Here is a 26,274-nt window from a genome sequence, read left to right as displayed (position 1 = left end):
TAATTATTTTAAAAATTAACTGAATAAATTTTGTAGATTTAAAACATATTCATTATTATATTTTAAACTAAGTTTACTATATATTTATCCTTTGTAAATTGTAATTGACTTATTATTATCACTTTTATGATATTTATCATTGTTACCATTTTCATGCATGACTGATTTATAAAAGATATTTTATATGAGTAAAATATAAAAGTATCCAGGAAAACAATTCTAAACAATTTTCAGGTGTAAATTGCAGATTTAGTCTCCTTTAATTCTTATCTGCAATTGTTTCCTTTATTGTTTTGTATGATTTAGTCCATAACTCTTTTTACAATCTACAGCTTTAATTTAATCCTTAGTTGTATGTATGTTAATTTTTTTAATCGATTAAATTATTTTAGAGTAACATGACCAAGATAAAATAAACAAAAACACAAGTAAACCAAAGATTGAAAAAAATTACAAATATTTTTAAATTTTAGACAAAAAATTATGAAGAATAAAATAAAATGAAAAACTATAATGGTAGATTAGAAATTAAACAACAAAAGACAACACAAACCTCATAAATACGAACCTCGGGAACCAGAGAAAGAGAAAGAGATAGACTGAACAAATCTATATAGGCTATTGTTTATTTCTCATCTTCCTTTCAAAAACTTAATCAAAAATTTCACATATTATAAATTGTAAAATAAAATTGAGTAATTGATACCTTTAACTTTTGAATTACACATTTTAATAATTTTTGTCGTGCATTTAACTTACTTTTCTATGATTAGTTAAGACTTCTTTAACCGTTTATTCAAATAACATACTTCTTATTACTCTTATTTTAAATTAAGTTACAAAACATTTCTAAAGAAATAATAATAAATGTATGAACATGATTTAAATCATTTCCTCCAAACTCTTTAAAAAGGCTGGTTTATTATTAATTTATTTAAAACGTTTATTTACCCGTTATAATATTTTCCCTGTCTTCAGCTGCAACATAGTTTCTCTTCCTAAATTTAACTGAAAAATAGGTTAAAAAAATATTTTGTGAAATCAAATGGCAAAAAAGGAGTCTTTATTGTTGATTTAAGAACAAATACCACCACCATGCACACTTGCATTCATCAAGCAATACAAAAAAGAAGCCATTGTTGCAACTAAGCAATTGCAATAACATAAACTTCTCTCTGTTTCGTAATCATGGACTTCATTTCTCTGTTCTTCCCTTTCTTCCTCGTCAAGCTTGTCCTCAAATTAAGGTATGCCAATTCCCCCATCATCACGCGTCTCTTCCAAGCAACCTTCCACCACTACCACCCCTAATCCATTTCCCCCTTTTCTCTCTATTTATCACTTTCCAATTTTCACCACAACCCCAACAAGTTTCCTTTCTCTTTTCCAAATCCCTAAACACAAATCATGATGAAGCTTCCATCTTTTCATCTCCACCCACAATCCCAAACCCTCAAATACAACACTTCCCATTCAAATTCCTAACAAAAGTTTCAATTTTTATTTCTGGGCAATCCTTCATTCAATTTTTCCCCATGCCGCCCCAAATGCAGCCCTTCGCCGATTTCCTCCGCCCCGCGCCAGACAGCGGCGAGGGGCGGACCCCACCGCTGAACCGAACCGTGAAGAAGACGCTGGTAGTAGAAGAGTCCTCCTTGGACAATCCGGATCTGGGCCCGTTCCTTCTGAAGATGGCCCGAGAAACGATAGCGTCCGGTGAGAGCCCGGTGAAGGCCCTGGACTTCGCCATTCGGGCCTCCAAGTCCTTCGAACGGTGTGCAGGCCCGGGCCTGGAGCTCGCCACGTGTCTCCACGTGGTTGCTGCGATACACAGCAGTTTGGGGCGGTTGGATGAGGCGGTTGAGGCTCTGGAACGGTCCATTTTGTTGCTGGAAGGGGAAAACGAGTCGGGTCATGCCATGGCCCAGTTTTCCGGGTACATGCAACTTGGTGACACGTATTCCATGATTGGACAGTTGGATAGGGCCATTTCGTGTTACGAGTCGGGTTTGAAGATCCAAATGGATGTTCTGGGTGAGTCCGACCCGAGAATCGCTGAGACTTGTAGGTAAAGTAACACCATTATCACCTTATCCATTTTATTGCTATGACCCACATGCCCTTTTACCATTGTGCTTGACCAGTATATAAAAAAATTATAATCTCAACCATTAAGAAATCATCATCTATATTATTTTAAACAATGATTATAAAAGTTAACAAATTTATTATACATATATATCTGTGATTAGACAAGAATACTGTGTAGTTAGCACATGGCTGATTTTCTCATAATAAATAATTTTCTGTAGGAGTGCCACGTAATGCTCTCTCTTATACTGAATTAGTATACTGGTTGTTTGATTCTGTAGAAGTAAAAGGAAAGTTCAGATTTCGTTAAGAAAGTATTATTAGCAATATTGTTTTTGAAAAGAAGAATTGTTTCCATTATTTTGTCACATAGTGTTTTTGATTGAATCATTTTTATTTCAAGTTATCCCTCGCTTTAATTTCTTTCGTTTTCTACTTTCTGTTATCTGCTGTCAAATTTTCTTAGAGAATTACTGGCAAATGGGGCCTTGCTGTTGGAAAAATAGAACAGTGGGTTTGTTGTTATCTCTGAAAATATGACTTTGTTGGTATAAATCATTTATAGCCTTTATCTTGTGGGCATCACAGTGCAGTGACAAACTGCATCACTGCCAATTTTGTACATTTTAAAATGTCAAATTATGAATCACTGATGTGCTGGACCCTATGTTGATAAGCATGTAGCTGTTGGCCACAATGGCCTTGGAATCTATTGCGAATCTGGAGATGTCAGTTTCAGAATCTAAGCATTTTCCTAAACTACAAGCAACTGTTGAATTGGCTGAACCTTCTTGGAACATAGCTATGATAGTCCCTCTCATACTATAATACGCGTTTGCTATCTATTTTCATTGACTCATTTTAGTTTTAGAAAGAAAAATAAAGAAAACAAACACTTCCACCAAGCTTATGTTTCACTACATTTAGTACATTCCAGATGACCAACATTTAAAACACTTTGGAAAAGCAAATAATTAAAACTAGAGTTTTCTTTTATGTGGGTTTGAGTGTTGGCATGTTAAAAGGCCAGAAGAAAATCATGCTTACCCTTATTCTTTCACCATATAACAAAATGTTTTTTTACTGATACATTGACAACTTATACAATCAATCCACAACTTAATTACTTCTCAAAGTATTTTTAGTAGACTGAGATTTATTATTATTATAAAAGGGTTGTATATGGAAAAGAAGTTGTGAATGAAGACATCATTTATCTATCTCTTTTCCTTTTGGGCATATACAAAAAGATCCTTTCTGTTGTACTTGAAGAAGAAAATGCTGCGTCCTTTAACATGTACTTGTAGCCATTTTCTGAGCAGCTGGTTGTTAAAAGTGAATGAATAGCTTTAAAATCACAAGAGGCAGTATAAGCAAGGGGAATTCTTTTAGATACAAATTGTTTAATCTTCTTTTTTTATTACACTGTTGGGATGAAATTAATTGAACTGTTTTATTAAGAATTATGATTTCAATGAAGAATATGAGCTTTACAGTAAATAACATAATTTTGTGTTGTGACCATTTTACTTAGCACTCTGACAGCACCTTAAATTATACCATTTGTTAAGAATCTTTAAGTTTTAAAGTACAGTGTTTTGATCAGTTGAAACCCTTGTTATCTCATGTATTTTCTAAGTGAAACTCTTCGTGGAAGAAACACTGTGTTGTTTCTGTGCTGTCATGGGCTAGCTACTGTTTATGCTTATATATTGTTAACATCATGTCTGGTTAATAGGATTAGAACACTTTGTGGTGCTGAAAATTTCCCAAAATAATTGGTTTCCATGAAGGGCAGGTACTTAGCTGAAGCTCATGTCCAAGCCATGCAATTTGAGCAGGCAGAGAAGTTCTGCAAGAAGACCCTCGAAATTCACAGGGAGCATTGCTCTCCTGCATCTCTTACAGAAGCAACAGACAGGCGTCTAATGGCACTTATATGTGAGGCCAAGGGAGATTATGAACCAGCACTGGAACACCTTGTCCTAGCTAGCATGTCAATGATCGCCAATGCACAAGAAAACGAGGTTGCAGCAATTGATGTTAGCATCGGAGACATTTACATGTCACTCTGTCGTTTTGATGAGGCTGTTTTCGCGTATCAGAAAGCACTAACAGTGTTCAAATCCACCAAAGGTGAAAACCACAGTTCTGTGGCGTTAGTCTTCATTCGCCTTGCAGACCTTTACTACAGAACAGGAAAACTAAGAGAGTCAAAATCATATTGTGAAAATGCCTTGAGAATATACAGTAAGCCTGTGGCTGGAACAACGGCTGGGGAGATTGCAAGTGGGTTGACTGAAATCTCTGGCATCTATGAAGCTCTAAATGAGCCTGAGGAGGCACTGAAGCTGCTGCAGAAGGCAGTGAAATTGTTGCAGGATATCCCTGGACAGTATAGGACAGTGGCAGGAATAGAAGCTCAAATGGGAGTGATGTTCTACATGGTTGGGAGATACATGGAGGCATGGAAGTCTTTTGAGAATGCCATCACCAAGCTGAGAGCAAGTGGGGAGAAAAAAGGTACCTTTTTTGGAGTTGTGTTGAACCAGATGGGTCTGGCATGTGTGCAACTGTATAAAATAGGGGATGCTGCCAAACATTTTGAAGAAGCAAGAACGATATTGGAGAGGGAGTGTGGTACATATCATTCTGACACTCTTGGAGTGTATAGCAATCTTGCAGCAACTTATGATGCCTTGGGAAGGTAAGGAAAAATGTTCTTTGACACTATTCGATAACCATTTGATAACTTTTATAAAGATAAAATAGTCTTAATAAAAATTAACTTTTATATTTTTATAAAAAAAAAGTGAATAGTAATAAGGGATAGTATCGAATGGTAGTAAAAAAATTTGGTGTCAAAATACTAGTGTCCGGTTAATATCTTTTGTTTCTATATACATCATTATGTTTCCATTTTCTTTGTTCTCCCTCCCTTACTTGCAGTATCATCTTGCTCTGCACCATAGAATGTCATCATTGTGATGAGAAATGAGTGGTCCCCTCTTCATAATTTGGCTTAAAAATGAAGCTTGGTGATTGTGCATATCATTTTGTTATATCCATGAAGTATTAGGGTATAGTGTTGTGATGATTGTTTGTTGGTGGATACAGAGTTGAAGAGGCCATTGAGATATTGGAATACATACTGAAGATGAGAGAAGAAAAACTTGGAACTGCGAATCCAGATGTTGATGATGAAAAGAAGCGATTATTTGAGCTTTTGAAAGAAGCAGGAAGAGTTCGGAATAGAAAGGGAAAAAAATCTCTTGAAAACCTTATAGATTCCAATTCCTTGAAGATGAAGAAGGAAGGGAAAAAGAGATGGTCTGCTTTTGGCTTCAGAACTTAAACACCAAATATATACAGTGATTTTTGTTTTATTTTCTTATTTTTGTTTCATCTACTACTCTTGTTTACAGTGAAAAGAGTTAGTGTTGTGTTAATAACATTTGATTTTTATACGATTAGTAAAAGGCATGAATATATTAAACAGTGTTTTTAACGTTTGAATGAACCATGATTATGAATAGATGGAGGGGATAATTAAACATGAGTATTTTTAAGGTTAATATAATATATTTTAATTAATTCATAAGTGTGATAGGGTCCTTAACAAGACAAAAAAAAGAGTTAACATATTTTAAGTCCAGGACCTAACAAAATTAAAATTGGAAATAAAAACGAAAACAAAATCGTATTATAAGGACAAAAACATAACTAATCTCTTAAAAAATTAACAAATCTATTTAATGTGTAATAAATCACTCATGATATAGTTCTTGAATTCCTTAATTGGACTCATGATATAGTTGAAATAGAATTACTGCAACCTCAATCAACACTTCCCTCTTTTTGGTCTTAAGCTTCTTCCAAACTCAATCTTTTACCATTGTCAATATATGAATTTTTGTCAAGATAGAAATAAGTATCTCTCATTTCTTTTCATTTTGAAGAAACAATTCAAGTTGATCTTTTATAGAACTAAGCATGTGTTTAGCTACTAAGAAGTTATAATTTGTAAAAATGATTTATTGTCCATATAATAAGTGACAGGTTTTTTCAGAAAACACTATTTAGCAAAATCCCATAGTAAGTAATCAAAGTATTAAGAATAATACTACATAGGCCAATTAACATTTCTTCTACTTAATTAATATGGTAGTCATTTTTAATTTTTTATAAAATTATTAATTTATTAATAAATAAATTTGGAATTTAGTGTGCCAGAAACAATTTATTACTCCTTCTTCAACAAAAAACATCAAATAGATCATGAAGCCACACACTTCCACAATTTACTCCCATAAATTTTAGTTAGACTATTTTTTTTTTTGTATAAGAATGACATGAACGTCGATCTAAAAGAAAAAATGTAATTGAATGAGTATTAAAATTTGGTTGAAAAAAAAAATAAAACCAAATTAAATAATTAAAATAAAAATTGGAATTAATTTTTTTAAGGGTTAAATATGTTTTCGATACTCAAGTTTAAGTGAATTTTAGAATTAATTCATCTTCAAAAATTTTGACCAATTTAGTCTTTTATTTTTAGAAATGCGTGAATTTAGTCTTCTAAACAAATTTTGTTATGTTTATATGACGTTTCAAGTGTATTTCATAATAGTATTTGAATTCTTTACACTATTTGACACGAATTCGCTTTGATGTTAACTCAAATATTATCATATCATAAAATGCTTTGAAACATCAAATAAACTTAACAAAGTTAAGAGACTAATTCCAATTTGCATCGAAAATTAAGGGACCAAAAACATATTTAATCTTTTTTAAATGGTTAATATGTTTTTGGTCATTCAACTTGTAGAGAACATTGAAATTAGTTCCTCTTGAAAATCTTTAACCAATTTAATCATTCATCTTTAGAATTGTGTGGATGTAGTCCGTTAAACCAAATTTTGTTAAGTTTATTTGATATTTCAAACATGTTTCTAGCTAATAATGAAATGACAATGTATCAAATGGTATAAACAAACTAAAATACTATAATGAAATGTGTTTAAACGTCAAATAAACTTAATAAAATCATAAAATCTTGTTAAAATGACTAAAGACACTTATTTACATAGTTATAGGACTAAATTAATTCAAACTTTCCAAAATAGACTAATTTAAATTTTTGAGAGACAAAAATATAATTAATTCGTTGAGAAGATTCTATATTTGAGTGTGTGTTATATAATAATAATTATTTAAATGTAAAAAGAAAAAATATAACTTAAAATAAGAAAAAAAAACATTAAACAATTACAGAATAAAACACTGAAATAGAAAACTACCAACACAAAGCAAACACTGGTATCTTCTTCTTCTTCTTCTTCTTCCGACGAGAGAAAGAGAGTAACAATGGCGGAATCAGATACGTCAATCCGAAACACGAAGATGAACCCCATCGATCACCTTCCCCTCTGTCTCCTCAGATCCGACATGGTCCCACCCGCCCCTACCTTATCTGAATCCGCCGTCGATTTCCTCCCTCACTTCGCCGGCTACTCTTGGATCGCCTACGCCGCTTCTTCTCTCCTCGTTATCTCTCACTTCCCTTCTCCTCTTTCCCCTCATCAATCCCGCATCGGCCCCATTTTCCGCCAATCCTTTCAGCTCTCAGCCGATCCCCTCGCTGCCGTCGCCTGGTCCCCTCGCTCACCCTCCTCCGGCGACCTTGCTGCCGCTTCCGATAACTGCATATGTCTTTTCCACCACAACTCCACCGCTGCAAAAGGTAACTTCGACTTCCACTCTCTCTTTGCTTCAATTGCTGAAATTAATAGCTTCAATTACTCATTTCGTCCACATGTTTACATAATCTTTATGTTTTACGTGTAAAAACTACTCCGTGTAGTTCCTACACATACAATACACTTTCTTAATTTACACTTCTTTCAATACGTTTTAGTCTCCAGAATTCTGAATGGCAATGACTTGGGCGGATTTAAGAAGTGCGTATAGATACTAACACGAGTAGTTTTTAGCTGTAGGGACTGAAACGTAAAAAATGTGTAGGTATAGGGACCAAATAGCAATTAAAGTAATTCAAAGTTTTAGACATATTATAGGCTTAATTTGTTGAATTTTAGTGTGCTTGTGGGGACAAGTAAATTGAATCAACAATTTTAAGCTTCTACTCTAGAGTCGTAATATTGAGTATTTGTTCACATGTTTATGATTGTTGTTTCATTGTTTCACAGTCACTCGTTTATGAAAATGCAAGTTGCATAGGTCATTTTGAATAAACTTCTAATATTTATTGGAGAAGGATGGAAAATGAATTGTGTTTCTATTTAAGTTAAATATACTTATGCATTCATTTAACTCATATAGAACTTCTCTCATTTAACTTGTTCAGAAGCTGAGGTGTAGAAGTTGGTTTTAGCTCATGGGAGAAGCTCAGTTCATTTTAATTTTTTGTTATCTTTTCCTTTCCTTTAGTGCTTTGTGAGTTTTGGCTTTTGAGAACTGGTCCAGCAACATTTTAAGGAAGAGGATATTTCAGTGACCATTCCAAGGTTACCTTTTGGATAAGGGTTAGTTCAAAGTGAACTCAATTACTCAACGTTTACATGCTTTTTAATGTCTTCCATATTGTCTGGAGTAAAAGACAATTAAATAGGACCTCCATGTCTTGTAAAGTCTGTCAACACCTTTACACAGTTTATCATAAAATGGGGTCAACGCCTATTTTGGAGAGGTTTAGATATATTATAAAGAGATTGGCAATCTTAGATTGCTTGTTTTTGCTTTTCTTGTTCGAGGTTTGTTTTGTTTTTATTTCTCTTTGGAGGATGTCTTGTCCTCTGTTCTAACACTTCTTTAGATCCTGCTTCAAATATATTTATTCTTATTAAAAAGAAAAGGGGAAATTTTACATTAGGAAGAGTCTTCTCTTTTGTTAGTTCTATATATTAAAAGCACAATCTTGTCACTCATATTCAGGTTCTTTTTGTTGGAGCCAGAATGCAGTGCTTGTACAACATACGAAAGTTACAAACGTCAAATGGACTGGATCAGGAGATGGAATAATTTCTGTTGGAATGGAGGTGGTTTTCTGGAAAAGGAGCAACAAATGTTGGGAGGTTGCTTGGAAATTTAAAGCAGATATACCCCAAACTCTTGTTTCTGCAACGTGGTCTATTGAGGGCCCTTCAGCAACTGCAGCACATCCTAGTAAAGAACAGATTGAAGGGGCTTTGACCAATGAGGAAAACAAATGTGTGGTTGTATGTCAAAGCAACGGACTATCTGAATATTCAAAAGTCAAGCTACATCATCCCCTACCTGTTGTAATGATTCAATGGAGACCATCAAGAGGTAAGTTATCAAACAGATACGGTAAGTCTTCAGTAAGGCATGTATTGTTGACTTGCAGCTTAGATGGGACTGCAAGGTTATGGAGTGAAATTAATAATGGAAAGGCAAGAAGAGTTGGGAAGGACATCAATGATCAGAAAAATGCTGGTTTCTCCTTTTTTGTTGTTGCTGTTATTGAGATTAATCAGACCTTAAATGGAACTCTTGGTTCAGATATATTTGTGAGATGGGGGGCAGAATTCGAGGGAATATTTAGAACTGGTGAAGAGTCCAAACAAGTGTTTTCCAAACGATTTGAGTATGATGTCAGAAATTGCGATTGGATAGTTGGGTTTGGTCCTGGAATGGTTCTTAGCTTTTGGGCTGTCCACTGTCTTGATGATGTTTCCCCACTGAGATTTCCCCGAGTAACGTTATGGAAGAGGCATGAACTCCAGAACCACGACATAGCAAATGTATACAAGTTTAACTCATCTGATTTTAAAAATGCGATACTTCTTCAAAAGGTTATTTTAATGAGAAATTGCCTTTCTGGTCCACCTATTATATGCTCTCCACTTCAGCTATTGTCTTGTAATTCCTTAGTTTGGTCAAATTTCCGTATTTTAACAATACATGATGCTGTGGAGAACTCCATTGATAATGCTAACACAGATAACATGTCCCCCTATTTGACTGGTGGGGTTTTGAACTTAGATGGTCATAGTGGGAAAATCTTAAAGGTTTCAATTCATCCTTATACATCCAAAGTTCAATTTGCTGCTTCTCTGGATTCTAATGGACTGCTTCTTTTTTGGTCACTTTCTAACATTTCAAACTGCGTTTTGGGATGTCCAACTTTGGTTCCTACTATGGAACTCTGTGGAAAGCTTGCCACTCAAGACTCATGCTCCTTGTACACAAGCTTGACATGGGCACCTTCAATACTTGGTGACAAACTGTTTTTTTTTATGGGACATACCCGGGGGATTGATTGCTTCATTGTCAATATTTGTCGAACTGAAGAGGAAAACATAGAATGTCACTACTTATGCACTATTCCTTTCAATGGTCATGGTCCTTATGAAGACGGGCCTCTTGATATCTTCACAATTCCCTTGAACTCCACCTGTGACAAAACTTTTTGCAGCAGTAAACTTATGTTGTTGGCAGTATGGATGGGGAGATTTCAGGCCCTATCGTGGGAAGTTAACTTGCACTCATTTGACATGATGACAAACTGTTGTGAATGCAATTTTGATGCTAAAAGCATTGATGACTGTAGTGTTTGGGCATTTGAAAGTACATTTGCTGATAAAAAATATTGTGTTACTGTAAATCCGTGTTCATGTGAGTTTCCAAGTTCCAATGATCTGGTTACTAGTTTCGCTGTGGCTAATCCAGGCACTGTAAGCCATATACAACAAGAGTTTGGCTTTGCAAATGATCTTTGTAGTAATTATCCTACATACATCATGGTCACAGGCTCCTCCGAAGGCATCCTGAAACTCTGGAAAAGTAAACCAGGGAACTCATTGACTCAACACTTGCCATGGGAGCTTGTGGGTGTGCTTGTTGCACATGATGGTCCCATCAAGGGTATATGTTTCTCTGACTGTGGTGAGAAGATTGCCACGATCGGTCATGAGAGCAATTCCAATGCTATCAATACCATACATATATGGGATGCTGTACCATTAATCAGTGCAGGGACTTTTATTTTGGAGGATAAAATAAAGACTAATAGTGATGTTATTGCTCTACGGTGGTTAACTTTAGGAACAGGGGAGTTATTGCTTGGAGTTTGTTTGCATAATGAATTGCAAATATATGCTCCTAAGCGTTGTATTGGTACAACTTTGTCAAACTCTGTAAATTTTTCAAAAATGAATATATGGGTTCGCATTGCATATGCTCACACTTTCATTCCAATTTATGATTTCTTATGGGGACCTAGAGCTGCAGCAGTGGTTATTCATAGAAATTACTTTAGTATATTTAGTCATTGGTTGTTCCACATGGATATAAAGCAAGGGAGTAATTTTCATCCTTGTGATTCAAAGCCTAATGCTTATAATTGTGAGGATAAAATATATGAAGACGTACTTTCTGCAGTTTTTACTGAATATGACATTGGTGCTTTCATAGATAAGACAGATGGAGACAGTCAAGTAGATTTTAATTCTGTGCAGTCTATAAAAAAAATCAATATGAAGGACAATTCCAGTAGCTTTTTTCTGGCCAAGGAACAATTAAAATTTGAACTTCTGACCAAGGTTGGTTTATGGAGCATCTTAGAAGTAACTGAGATAATCAGTGGATCGTTGCCTACTTATCACCCTGATGTGCTACTTACTAATATCAGTTCAGGTAATGGTTGAGTAAATTGTTTTCTTTAAGTATGACTGATGACTCAACTAATGTACTCAATTATGTAATGGGAATGATAGCATGTTTTTCATGTATTTTATTGTTATTATTTTTAATGTTTTCAGGTAACTGGAAACGTGCTTTTGTAGCTGTGAGGCATCTTGTTGAATGCCTGAGTTCTACTTATGATCCTAAAAAGAGACACATCCCTAAAAGAATTGGTATTCCAAATATTGTATTATCAAATTATCTCGAAGGCTGTATATCAAAAGGTTCTCAGGGTAAGGGATTTCAATGGGGTGGGGATTCAGCATCAATCACATCAATTTCACAGGCTGAAAGTAGCTTGTTCCCGTTTCCGTATAATTCAGGTTCCAATGCTGAAAATGATAGCATTTTCTCAACAAAATCTGAGCTTAATGGCTTTATTGAATCTCTTGAGAAATTTCCTGATTTACCACCTTTGATCGGTGTAGAGAAGACACATATTCTTGCAATTATTGATCTCCTTAGTGAAGTTAGTAGTGCACACTCATCGTCTGCATATCAAAGTCTTGATGAACCGGGGCGAAGGTATTCATGATCGTATTTAACATTTTTGTGCTTTGTTGTTTTATTTTCTTTTTATTCTTTATATTTTTTGTTCGATAAATCATAAGAAAAAGTTGTTGAAAGTATTATAAAGTGGATTTTAAACTTAATTTAGACTCACAAAACCAACTTATAAGGTAAAGATTGTCCTCACTTATATACTGTACTTTGGTACTATCTGTAGTCAATGTGGGACTTGGGTTTTTTTCCATTACATTCTCACAACACTGTGGGCTTATGACATGGATAACATGGTAAGTTGTTCTTTTAATGGATATAGGATAGACCGACATATTGGAAAGTGGTTTAGTTCTAATTGAACCCTATAAAATCCAAATCCCACACTAAATACAATATATAGCTATAGATAAATCTTTATTTTATAAGTTAGTTTTGTTTGATTGAATTAAATTTAGTCTCACTTTCTAATATGATATAGTGCGTGGAGATCTAACATCCACTAAAAATACGGTCAAACTTATAGTATATAAGTAAGTGCAAACCTTATAACCTGGTTTTGTAAGATTGAGTTAGGCTTAAAGTACTTTGTAATAGGAAACTATCAATGAAGTTTCTTCCAATATTTTAGTAAGTGGGTTTATGCCTTACTCAACTTTATAAGATTGGCTTGAAAGAAGAGGATTGCACCCCATTTATATATTATAACTTGGCCTTATTCCTAGCCGGTGTGGGATCTCCTACGCTACCAAACTCAATGTGAATAAAAGTTAGTAGATGTTATATCATTAAAATCCTTGGTGGAAATTTTGGAATAGAGAACAAAATGTAAGACTAAGTATATAAGGTCTTCAATTGAAGACCTACTACCTCTGAATCTTTGAATAGAACTGGAACTCTCTTTAAATATTATCCACTTTGGGTTCATTACACGCAGATGGCAATTGTAATACCAAGTAAATTGACAAGCTACCGAAGCTTTCATGTTACATTTTTCATTTGAACGTCAATGGCAAAGCATCTGATGTCACTTTGTTAAAATCATGTTCTATGCATTTATATGAGAATTATTAAATAGTAAGGTCACTTGAGATTGGAAAATATGTAAAATGTCTGAGTTCAATGATCTCTTAGCTAATTCATTTATGTATATGTATATTACATCAGTAGTGAAAGAAAAAGTTAATTCTGACAAGTAAGCTCTTTTACATATGTTAAACAATCCTGACAAGGTCTTGCACAGGACTTACCTTAAGAACTGTATTTGAGTCTGAGTATATTCTTAACTACTCAGAGGATGTGTTGGCTATTTTAAGTGTTTTCCATTCTTAACATACTTTGTGAGAAGGGTTAATATAATTTTCCTTCTAATAGAAGTATAAGAAGAAACAAAGGTTGATAACATGGGTTGTTTCTGGTTTTTTTTTCTTTTTTTTTCTATTAGGGTAGTATTGAAGGGAAATATTTTAATATGATTTCTACATTGTCAGGAATTTTCAGACTCTATCAATATGCCAAGCTTCTGGAATCATGTGATTTATGTTGTTGACTATGTGTCCTTTGTCCCTTCGTGAGCTATGCATTATGTTAATATTCTTACCATGGAGATTCAGTACCTGTTAATGATATTGTTAATGTCAAAATTCTTCAAAGATGGCTGTGGAACTGCAAAAATATGATTGCCAGTTGCTGATGTTGATTTTAAGTGAAATTAGATGGTATATCTTATAAACATTTGGTGGTGGTTGGATCTGATCTGTAGATGTCTGACTTTTGGTAGTTGGTACATGAGTGATGTGATTTCTAAACTTTTCCTTGTAGGTTTTGGGTTGTACTACGGTTTCGGCAACTGCTTTTTCTCCGAAAGTTTGGTAGAGCTTCGTCTTTTGAAGAGTTGCTTGTTAACTCAAGATTGTTTGTATGGGCTTATCACTCTGAAAGCCTAGATAATTTATTTGGTTCTGTCATACCCAATGAACCATCGTGGCAAGAAATGCGTGCTTTGGGTTTGGGCTTTTGGTATGCTAATATACCTCAATTACGTGCAAGGGTAATGCTTAGTCTTATTGTATTTTCCATTCTTCTCCATGTTCTATAAGGGGTAACAAACATGAAACAAAATCTTGGAAAGTAAAACCTTAAGTTTCTAGCATGTTGCTGCTATATCATGTAAGAGTTTACATGACCTACTGTTATTCTAGGGTTTATCTAAGATAAAATTTTGAAAGAAAATATAGATTAGTTATACTTCTATTCCTCACTTACAGACAGACTCATCACAATCTATGTATAGTTTCTCAAAGGACTAGTTTGCCTGCTTATTTAAGCTGTTTCATATCTCATGAATTCTTTGCATTTTTGTCATTAATGTTTGGCGACAAAGATTTCACCATATTGTTAAGATTTACATACAGTGTATCATGGTTTAAAAATTTCCCTTTAATTTATTAGCATGGAAGAATGAATTTAACATTTTGTAGGAATTATCAATCAAAGTTAAAATAAATTAAAGGACATCTAGGTATATATCTAACTAACTAGTGATAGTTTGTACTTGTTGGATTGTATTATTAGCCTTAAGAATGAGCTTGACATTGTAGGAATCTATTTTTAAATGATTAATGCTTATGGAGAATTTTTATTCCTGTAGTATTGAAATGTTGAATACTATGTAGTTTTATGTCCAAGGCTATAGGTCTGCTATGCAAGTGGCCCAATAATGGATCTAAGACTTTAATCCCATCTTAGAGTTTTGGCTTAAGGCATAACTCAATCCCATAATCTAGCTCTTGTGGTGAGGGTTGCCTCTCATTTATATTATACTATTTTTGCTGTATCACTAGTAAATATTGGATCTCCAACATACCTCTTATACCGAAAATTTAACATCTTGAATGTGAAGTTTGTAGTACTTGACATTTGTAGATAGTTTGATGTTGATCCAATAAGGGTGACCAGTCTAGACCCATCCCATAAACTTTTTACTTTTTGTAGCTCAAGAGCATTTCCAATAAGAGTTGCTCATGAATAAAAACATCGCCAATAAAAAAATTAAAATGTAGGTTTCTAAGCAAATCTTCATTTTTAAATAACTTATGGATGTGAGACCCACATTAAAATAATGTTTCTATTCATAAGGAACTCTTATTAGGAAATGCTCTAATCAAACTGATGAAAGCTGTTCAAGTTTATCGTGAAGATAGCCTTTCTCCTTAATTGGTTCCAAATCTTTATGCTACCTTATGGACTTTGACAATTCAATTTGGATTTTTACATTTTTTCTCCTTCTGAAAATTAGAAAATATTTGTAAGCCTATTTTTTCATGCTGAACCAGATGTTGAGAATTGCATACTTTTGATATGTTCTTTTTTGGAGAATATTTTAGTGTCCTTTTACAGTTATACACTTTGTTGGGAGTTGGGACCCTGGAAAGTAGTTGTGGTGTATATGAAGTACCAACTGCTGTGATGAATTAAAATGTGTTTATCAAGGGTGAAAATCCAGCTCCTCTTGTTGATTCCTTTATTCTATATTTCTGCTGATTGCATGGTGCCATGATGTTGCAAGAAAACCTGGGATTTTTTGTCTGCTTTGACAAAATTAGAGCATGGAAGGAAAATTTTTATTTCACTAATTGTTGGTTTATCTATTGTTTATGTGCTTGTCTTCTGTAAACTATTGTCATAACTCATAATTTCTTATTTTTATTACTATTTTTCAAATTCAAAGAGTTTTAATGCTTGTTTTGTTTGACTTGCTCTAGATGGAGAAATTGGCAAGAGCTCAGTATTTGAAGAACAAAAATCCAAAGGATTGCGCTTTGCTGTATATTGCATTGAATAGAATTCATGTTTTGGCCGGCCTTTTCAAAATTAGTAAGGATGAGAAGGATAAGCCTCTAGTGGGCTTTCTTTCTCGCAATTTTCAGGTGAATTTTCTTACAATTCTACAAGAACCAGTGTGTTTTATAATGTTTCCTTTTTCATCAATGCCAATATGGGCCTTTGGCCTCATTTACAAGAACTTATCAACAACTTATTTGAAATTACGAAAATATCATATGGTTTTGTCCATAAGATGCTTTTAGCTTATTTTCATAAGCTCTCCAAGATAGCCTATAGGAAAGGCATATGCAGAACTTATGTTGTAAGTTTTTGTATGTTACCTTGTACAATAGTGGGTGGTGGTCAAATGGTGCAACTTTTAAGTTTATACCATAAATTTATTATTTACAATCCCGCTTAACTATATATATATATATATATATATATAGATAGATAGATAGATAGATAGATAGATAGATAGATAGATAGAAATCATCATCATAAAAGTTTCACTACTGCACTCTATTCTAGAAGGAAACAAAAAATTACTACAACATTCTACAACAAATCATATAGAAGGAAACATAGTTTTAATTTTAACACCTTAATTTGTATTCTAATCATGTTTTGATAATTAAATATTTTAATTCTTTTATGGTTCTTAATTTTTGTCACTTAATTTTTTAAAATTTATGATACTTAATTTTGTTTTTTGAAAGTAAAAATAGTTAAATTGTGGCTAGTAATTATTTATTAGTTTCTAATCATAATTCATTTTTTAAAATAAGACAATATCTTAGGTGCTTGTGTAGTTGGGAATCCAAACATGTCAAAATTTTTAATGTGTGTATCCAAAGCTTATTGAATTTTAAGCACTTATAACATAAGTTCTTGTATAATAAGAATTGATTGAAAAATATCAAGATATTTTCCTGAACAGGTCCTTAGTAACTTAGATTAGACTGATATAGTCATGTAGATTTTAATTGTTATTCATTGTTTTAACTTGAATTGTATAAGCATTGGATTCTTATCCTACATACTGTTTTGTCATATTAATGTTTTTAAGTCATCAATTCAGCCATAATAATTTTATTACAGGATGAGAAAAATAAAGCTGCTGCTTTAAAAAATGCTTATGTATTACTGGGAAGGCATCAGCTGGAATTAGCAGTTGCTTTCTTTTTGCTTGGAGGTGATCATTCTTCTGCTATAAACGTTTGTGCTAAGAATCTTGGGGATGAACAGCTTGCCTTAGTCATTTGTCGACTTGTTGATGGCCATAGGGGACCTTTGGAGCGTCACCTAATTACAAAGTACATACTTCCATCTGCAATTGATAAAGGAGACTACTGGCTTGCAAGCCTTCTGGAGGTGCCAAAAATACGAACATTAATTTATTTCTAAAGACTTTCTGCTATTTTCTGCTTTTTTAGGGCTTGCTTAATACATGTTCATTTACCATGTACAGCTAGCTCTCCTTGATCTCCACTTCAAAACAAGTGATTACTATAATTTTTTTATAAAATGCTAGATTTTTGTTGACTTGTTATAAATAAGATACAAAACCTTTTAGGGTCCAATTGTACATAAGATAAACATGTTATGGGTATGGAGAATTTAGTTCCTGATGATTTTATGAACCCGATTGTGGCAGCATGTCTAGATGACATTGCTTATAGAGGACTAGGGAGTCTACGCTAGTATCTATAAATTCTGCTAACATAAAATGCCAGAGTCAATTAAATTGATTTTGTTTAGCTTATGTGATCTACTGACAACAGTTATTTGTGGTTCTTATTTCCGTTATATGTATAATTTTCTTTCATAGCCCCAAGATGAAGCTGGGCTGAAATTGGGCTGGCTGACCTAACTAATATTTTTCCTTTCTCAGCCTAGGGTATGGCTGTGGCTGATATTGGTCCAGTCTGATTAGTTTTAGTGAGGTTGGCCTGATTTATTTTTTGTACCCCATAGAGTACTTTTATTCAATTTATCCGTTTGTTGGTTATATTCTTCTTGTAGTGACATGCATCATACATGATCATAATTCTAACCGGATGTCTTTGTTTTGCAGTGGGAAATGGGTAATTACTACAAATCCTTTTATAGAATGCTTGAGTATTCAGTACACCCTGTGCCTCCAGAGTCCACTGTCATGTTCAATTGTGGTCATTTTCTGGACCCTACCATTGGTTTTTATTGCCAAATGCTAGCAACAAAGAATAGCATGCGGAACGCTGTGGGGGAGCACAATTCTGCAATTCTTCTAAGATGGGCAACTTTGATGACAGTTGCTTCCTTAAAAAGATGTGGTAATCCTGTAAGTGAACTTTATATGATATTAGTCAATTACAAGTTAATTAAGTTTTGTACGTCTGTGAAAAAAACAAGTTTGCTTGAACTACAGCACGTCTAATGAATTCTAGTGATGTCAAAACTCAAACCATTTACTCAATAGCATGTCTTAAGCTCTGTTTATCTTGTACAGTTTGATATGAAAACTGTGTAGTGTTTACTTACTGCACCTCTCCTAGACTTATGTCTAGGAGTGATACAAGTTTTCTGCTTTAAAGATGGAAAAGTCAGCTTCTTATTGTACTGTACTTTAATTCTACCATCCTAATTGAACTGGTGTTGCTATTCATCAAGTTAAGTTTTCCTTGCAGCAGCTTTAGATTAATTGTTTATGCATTATTACTGGTCAGTAATTATTCATAATGTTGTCATGTTTCAAGCTTGAAGCATTGGAGTACTTCTCATCTTCACTGAGCATGCCTGGGACTGCAGATCAAGACAGTGAATTAGGTGACAGTCATGATGTGCTGTCCGATAGTCTTATGCCTTTACCTAGAAAAGGCTCTAACTGGTTGTCTGCTAATGTTTCTATGCATCTGGAGTTCCATATTAAATTGAATTTGGCACTTTGCTACTTATCAAAATTGATAAGAGAGCATCCAAGCTGGCTTGACACCTTTTCAGAATACAATGGAGAAGCTTCTGATTCTGAAGAGTACATGAAGTACTATGAGAAATCAGTGGAAAGTTTTAAACAGAAGTTATACAGCGGGCTTGCCCTATTTGAACAGAGGTTTTTATTGGCTCCCCACTGTCTAATAGGCATGGTATACTATTCTGCTCCAATTTTTCCCCTTCTGTATATGTGTTACTGTTCAGCAATATACCTCTGTTACAACTCTTTACTTTCCCTATTCTGCAGATTTTACTCTTACTTTGCCATCACGGATCATTGTGCATTGGGTATGATATGACAGATGAATGTACTCAAGGGGAACTGTCTCAAAAGAAGAGCGATATGCTTGATGATTTCAATTTATATCACTCTAGGATTACACCCCTCTTTAAGACTGCCGAAGAAGTCTCCTTTTTCTATTCAAGATTATTTTGTGCCTGCAGTATGGAAAGTTCTCAACAAGATCCGCTTATTGATGGCAAACCTAAGTTTTCGGATGCTTCATATTGCTGCATTGAAGGTGTTTTTATTTCATTGTGGTTTTTAAGAGCAACTTTGAGGATCCAGTTGAGTTCTATTAGCAAAGATCTTATCAAACCACTTCTTGATATCCTAGATTTTTATGAGTACTATTTGCTTTTTTCATTAGCCTGGCTTCGGAAAAACTCGGAAGTGCTTTTGTATATGGTTGAACCATTCTTTATTGCACAATCTAATGGCCGTAATCCTTATGATGTTGATATGGTGAATCTAAAGAAGCTTATTCCAAAAATTGGACAGTTGTTGGCTCAAACTTCTTCCGTACCTGTTATACAAAGCCTTCAATTGTCTGAACATGATATACAGCATTCAATTCCTGATGATGAAAGATGGAAGATTTTAGGGACCTGCTTGTGGCAGCATATGTCTAGATTCATGATATCAAATTTGAATTCGGTTCTTGCCAAACTTGATGGTAATTTGTCTGGTCTTTTCCGCAGAAAGTATGCTTATGGAGAGTCTTGTATCATCAATATGGATTCTGAAAACATTAGCTTGCCAGAGAAGATTCGGATAGTCTCATATAGCCTATGTGATCTACTGATAACATCAGTTAGTCACATCTCTTCTTATCATGTTAAACAACATGCAGAATTTTTGTGGCAGAAAGTAAAGAATGATTCGAATGTAAAGACTCTTGAATGGTTAAAACATAAATCTGAATTCAGTCAGAACCAAAACCTGGACGTTTTGAAACTGGGGAACAGGAAAGATTATTCAGTTCATCAGTTATTATGGGATCACAGTGCAGATCCCAAATTGATATTTGATTGCTTTGCACAGGAAAAACTCAATTGGCCAAATGATTTGGATCATATGCACACTAAGGGGTGGAATGACTTGTCAATGATTATGACAGACCTGCATAACACTGATGATACATGTGGTGACGAATTTAATCTTAGATCTTCTAATCATGAAGTTGGAACTCCTGTTAAAGAAACATCTCTAAATGGTCATCCTTCTGCAGGATCAAACAAGAAAGATATAACTTCCACAAATTTTATAGTTTTCCAGAGTCCAAGAGAAATGTACAAGAGAAATGGGGAACTTTTGGAGGTGATTTCCCCTTCTGTTTAATCATTTTCATATGGCCACATATATGTATATAATAAGAATGACATTGTTGCTTGTATTTGAGCAGGCATTGTGTATAAACTCTACTTGTCAACAGGAAGCTGCAGTTGCTAGCAACAAGAAGGTTTTGATCTTAATTGATGTTATTCTGAAGTTTTGGATGCTTGGATGTTAAATTTTTCATTTGCATGCCCGTATGTTTTATGTAGAAAAAAATTCTATAATTTGTTTAGCCTTTTATATGGGCTTTAGGGTTCTGTGTTGAGTTTATTTTTATGAATGGGCATTGAAAGGTGGAGCAAAGAACTGAATTTAGTACTCAAATAAAAGTACAATGAATTGATAATCCCGATTTTTTTTATTAAAATAGTTTAAATTAAAAATATTAAATATTAATTATGGACATGCAAAGTATATAATAATGTTTTTGTTTTTGTTTATCTAATTCAGGGTATAGTGTTCTTTCATCTGGAAGATGAGACACCACACAGTGGTAAATCAAATGGTCTTTTGTGGGCCACAGCTGACTGGCCTCAGAATGGATGGGCAGGTTCAGAATCTACCCCTACTCCAACATGTGTTTCTCCTGGTGTTGGACTTGGGAGCAAGAAAGGGGCACACCTTGGGCTGGGTGGAGCAACTGTCGGTGTGGGCTCTTCAGCTTGGCCCAGCAATGATTTGACAGGTGGTGGAGTATTAGGAATGCTTGGTTATGCTGATATTGGTGCCTCAAGATTAGGTTGGGAAATTCAACAAGATTTTGAAGATTTTGTTGATCCACCTGCCACTTTGGAGAACATAAGTACCAGGGCTTTGTCTAGTCATCCAATGAGGCCATTCTTCTTGGTTGGTTCTAGCAATACACACATTTACTTGTGGGAGGTAGGGAAATTCCTAGTTGCTATACATATATGGTAGATGCGGATGTAACTGTATGTGTTTGTATTTGTACAAACAAATGCAGACAGTTCCCCTCCCCCCATCTTATAAGTTTACTTGGTTTACCGTTCAAGCTTGATGCACAATGGCACATACAATCCTTGCCCCTAGAGAGGAGGGTTTCTTTTGAATCAATTATTCTTTTGAATGAAGATCTATCATCCTATGTAGACTTTTTCATTGTTTATTATTTTGAAAGAGTTTGAAGTTCCAATTCCTGTGCCATTACTGTAACTCCCCCTCCCTAAATAAAACAAATAGATATTTGTATATAATATCTGGATTGCTGCAGTTATTAATAGCATACGTGGACAATAATTCAAGCTTATGGCTAATAAGAAGCTTTATAAATACAGTTCAACAGAGACAAAGCTACTGCTACATATGGAGTGCTGCCTGCTGCCAATGTCCCTCCACCTTATGCCCTTGCATCAATTTCAGCCTTAAAGTTTGACCACTTTGGACACCGGTTTGCCAGTGCTGCATTAGATGGAACTGTCTGTACATGGCAGCTGGAGGTTGGAGGAAGGAGCAATGTCCGTCCAACAGAATCATCTCTTTGCTTCAATGGTCATGCTTCGTATGTACTTTCTCTTCACCAACTTTTAGTTGCAATTGCTGAGATATTGATAGGTTTTAGTACTTCAGCTGATATTAGAGATACTATTGATATTTCATTGTCGGGGGAGGCATTTTTGCCTCGTTTGTTATCCTATGTTGTGGTTGTAGTTATGTCCTAGACATGAATGACAAGGTTGGTCTCGACAGCCTGTCATTAACAGTTAAAACTGACTTAATATTAAAATTGCATCCATTATCAGGAGTGATGTATTAGCCATTTGACATGTGTTTATCACGTTGTTGAACTAGTTTGAGTTTTATATTTAGTTGGCATGTGATTTTTTTTATTTTTCCCCAATAAACATTTAATTTTCTCTTATTTAAATGCAAACTGTTTTACTTGTGATTTCAGGGATGTCACGTATTTTTCCTCAAGTGGATCGATAATAGCTGTGGCTGGGTATAGCTCTAATGGTGCTAATGTGGTCATATGGGATACTTTAGCTCCACCCACAACTTCTCGTGCATCCATTTTATGCCATGAAGGTCTGTCTCTATATTAGGTTGATCAATGAATGTTTATACATGTTATGTATTATAAACAGGTTTAACTTACTCCCGAAAACTAGCGTAAGGGGGAAGAATTATTATTATATAGACATTTGAACCATGAAGTTACTGCACTGGACATGTGTCAGTGGCCTGACATCAAGACTGGATGCTCTGATACTGGAAATGGACTGTCTAACTCACTCCCAAAACTAACCCATGAAGGGAGGATTGCCCAAGTCTTATACTAAGTATTAGGGCCTTATTTTTAGTGAATGTCGGACATCTTAGCACCTTTCATGTCAAGACTGGACATCAGGAGTATGAAATTTGTAGAATTAGACATTACAGTGACCCAACATTAAAATTGGATAAATTTGTGGTAAAAATAGGTTCACCCAACTAACTTCCAAAAGCCCCAAGACATGAAAGGGGTTTTATGGTCATATTCTTAGATTGTGGGACATCTTAACGTTACGATCTAACTATTCCAGAAAGATAAGAATGAATGCTTTAATATTTTAATGACATCTCTAATACGCCCCCACACTAGGTCCCTTGAGCTTGACATGTAGATATTGTATGGCCTCTTAACTTGAGTGCAATTTCAACATTTTATTTGAAAAATGGTGGTGGCAAGGGTTGAACTCTTTACAATTTGGTTGTAGAGATTCTATGTTATGTCACGAATCAACTTTCTAAAGCTTAAGCATCTAGCTGAAGGTACAGAAATAGTTTTATATTTTTATAGCATGCCAAGATCTGACTATCCTAAGCTTTTAAACTGTTGGGTAAAACCATATGAAAGATTTATAACAAATCCTTTGGATTTAGCATAGTCAAGAGGCCCTCCCAGCCTTGTGCTGAAATTTAACCACTATATAGAAGAACGGAGGCCCCAAGGATCAAGCTCTGTAGAGTCTAGACCACTAGGTCATCGAATTGCTGTTTTTGTACCGTGTCATGAATCTATTATGCTCAAAGATCAAGTTATTGGGAAAAATCACATAAATGGTTCTTTTATCTAGCAAAAACAGTAAGCTATATAATTGAATCATTGAATTTGCTTGTATCCATATCAAATTTATTGAAATTGGGAGGGAGTGACAAATTACTGCTAAGTAAACTTTTTTGAAAGAAAAATAGACTTTTATTCAGGTTTGAATTGGAGTTTGCCTCTTGTCCGTGAAACTGTAACTTCTAGTGCTGAAATGTTCCTTGTATATTTTTGTGAAGGCTGAATTATGTTTTAAGGTTTGTCATCTTTCTCTTTTAAAAAGGGGTTTATGTCCTGTTTCATGTATGAAGATTGCCCCATGTCGTATCACATTCCAACCTTACCTCTTACTATTTTGAAGGTGGTGCACAAACCGTATCTGTTTCTGATAATCATGTGGGGAGTGGTTCTGTATCCCCCCTTATTGTGACTGGTGGTAAAGGTGGTGATGTTGGACTTCATGACTTCCGCTTTATAGCTACTGGAAAGGCTAAAAGGCACAGGCGTGCTGATAACATTGCACAAAGCTCTGTCTCATCTTTGGCTCGTGACAAGGACCAGAATGTAGAAGGGATGCTTTGGTACATTCCAAAGGCTCACTCAGGTGAACAAGGTTTACTTGCACTTTTAGTTATGAATTTATTCTTTTTCTTGTGATTTCTGCTTAAACTTTATGATCACAGGGAGTGTCACAAAAGTAGTTACCATTCCCAATACCAGCTTGTTTTTAACTGGAAGCACAGATGGAGATGTCAAACTCTGGGATGCCCAGAGCACAAGGTTAATACATCACTGGCCAAAGATACACGAAAAACACACTTTTCTACAGCCAAGTTCTCGTGGATTTGGTGGTGTAGTGCGGGTAATTTTTCATAATTTTATATTAAAAAAATTTCTTAATGCGTTTACAACCATATTCCCCTATTTTAAACATAACAAAAACTCTCACCATTGCTAGTACCTGCTGGCTGTGAAAATCATACATAGCTGCTTAATACTGCTAGCTTAAATTGTCACAGGCTGCTGTAACAGATATACAAGTTGTTTCCGATGGTTTTCTTACGTGCGGTGGGGATGGAACTGTAAAGCTGGTCCGGCTTCACAATCACCTGGGTGGCCATTGAATTAAACTATAATACTTCCGAGATCCTTTATGTTGATGACAAACACTACAATGCTGCATATGCTTCATGACAGTGCTCATTATTGCTGATATGCTATCATTTTCTGAATAGGCTTCTTCAACAACTTACATTTTCTGAATAGCCACCATCCATTTTGAAAAGGATTCTTCATTGGTAGTGTTTGTATGTTCAGATGTCCAAAAATCTGCAACTTGGCCTAGCCATACATCCCGTAAGATAAACTTCTCATGCCAGAGAATCTCATTGCTTCTTTGAACAGATTGCATGGCTTCATATTGATTCGAGTCATTCATTGTGCATTGAACAATATTTTAGTTGGTAGTACCTTCTTGGGCAGCAACATTTTTGGGAGAAAACTGGTCTTTGTTCTTGGTGTGTTTGAATTTGTTGAGGCATGTGAGTATAGTATAGTATATACACATACGAGGAAGCAGGTCCTGTTTAGGTTATTTTTGTGTTAGACCTGGCAGCTTGTATATTTCAAGAAATTTTGTCAATGATATCAAGAAAATTGTATTTACCTCCTTTTAAGGTCATTACAAATGACATATCTCTATTATTATATTTTTTTATAAAATGGAATTCACATTTAAACGTTTGTTTCTCTTGTATTTTATTAAATAACACTAATTTCTTTTATGTTTTTAATAAACTAGCATTCATTTCTTTTATTTTATTTAAAATAACTTATTAACTAAAGCTTAGATAAAGATTTCTAAAAATTAAAATTAAGGTTTAAAATATAATGTCAATGTTTACTTTTCGCATATTAAACTTAAAATATAATGTCAAAGCATACCTCAGGATATTTGCATACCATTTACTAACAACAGTTATACGTTGTCAACGCAATTTGAATTAATGAGTTATGAGTTTGATTCTTACTAATTGAACAAATTATTATTAATGCTGAAATTTTAATTTTAGTTTACCATAATGTGAGAGATAAATTAAGCTAGATAAAATTTCCCGCAGAATATATATTCATCGTGTGTTTAGTTTTAATATAATAGTCTTTCAATTTTCTAAGCTAACATAACATATTTTCATAAACTTAAACTCTACTTAATTGAAATCCATTAGGCTACAATAAACACTTTTATGATTTTCTTAAAATACTTAACTATTAACTAAACATGGGGACGCACTATACTGCATATTTTAAGTGTTTAGCATTTATCCCGTTAGGTAAGTTTCCAATACATTTTTCTTAAATTGGTTTTTATTAATATTTATTTAACTTGAGGTTTAAGTTAGTTTTAAGTTTTTTTATAAATTTTAGTATTTTTAACTGAATCTTTGTTGTTTAATTTTTTTTTTTTTTTCAATTGGGTGACGCGTTATTT

At 34.3% G+C, this 26,274-nt stretch overlaps 2 protein-coding genes across 4 annotated transcripts; both read left to right on the top strand.

Annotated features, from left to right (window-relative positions):
- The first annotated feature begins 1,064 nt into the window (after positions 1–1,064).
- LOC114166853 (protein KINESIN LIGHT CHAIN-RELATED 1-like) lies at positions 1,065–5,599 on the top strand. The gene is made up of 3 exons (XM_028051721.2): positions 1,065–2,068; positions 3,890–4,798; positions 5,209–5,599. The coding sequence occupies exons 1-3, from the start codon at positions 1,536–1,538 to the stop codon at positions 5,444–5,446; spliced, it is 1,680 nt and encodes a 559-aa protein (XP_027907522.1). The 5' UTR covers positions 1,065–1,535; the 3' UTR covers positions 5,447–5,599.
- Positions 5,600–7,398: 1,799 nt separating this feature from the next.
- LOC114167099 (transducin family protein / WD-40 repeat family protein) lies at positions 7,399–25,448 on the top strand. 3 transcript variants are annotated; one of them, XM_028052047.2, is made up of 17 exons: positions 7,399–7,837; positions 9,049–11,772; positions 11,898–12,345; positions 14,143–14,371; positions 16,086–16,250; positions 17,248–17,520; positions 18,224–18,469; positions 18,885–19,271; positions 19,367–20,546; positions 20,631–20,719; positions 20,805–20,861; positions 21,188–21,619; positions 22,033–22,256; positions 22,650–22,783; positions 24,145–24,387; positions 24,467–24,645; positions 24,803–25,448. In XM_028052047.2, exons 1-17 carry the CDS (start codon positions 7,462–7,464, stop codon positions 24,905–24,907), a joined length of 7,491 nt encoding a protein of 2,496 aa, XP_027907848.1. In that variant the 5' UTR covers positions 7,399–7,461; the 3' UTR covers positions 24,908–25,448. The 3 variants fall into 3 exon arrangements, with proteins under 3 accessions (XP_027907848.1, XP_027907847.1, XP_027907849.1); XM_028052046.2 differs by having other exon boundaries at positions 19,367–20,719; XM_028052048.2 differs by having other exon boundaries at positions 7,695–7,837; positions 9,069–11,772; positions 19,367–20,719.
- Positions 25,449–26,274: the final 826 nt, after the last annotated feature.

This window comes from Vigna unguiculata, chromosome 10 (genome assembly GCF_037176805.1).
Source record: "Vigna unguiculata cultivar grain cowpea cultivar isolate G323 ecotype 2 chromosome 10, ASM3717680v1, whole genome shotgun sequence".
In the NCBI taxonomy this organism is placed as follows: Eukaryota; Viridiplantae; Streptophyta; class Magnoliopsida; order Fabales; family Fabaceae; genus Vigna; species Vigna unguiculata.
Note: the sequence above shows the minus strand (reverse complement) of the source record. Positions and strands in the feature narration are given on the sequence as shown.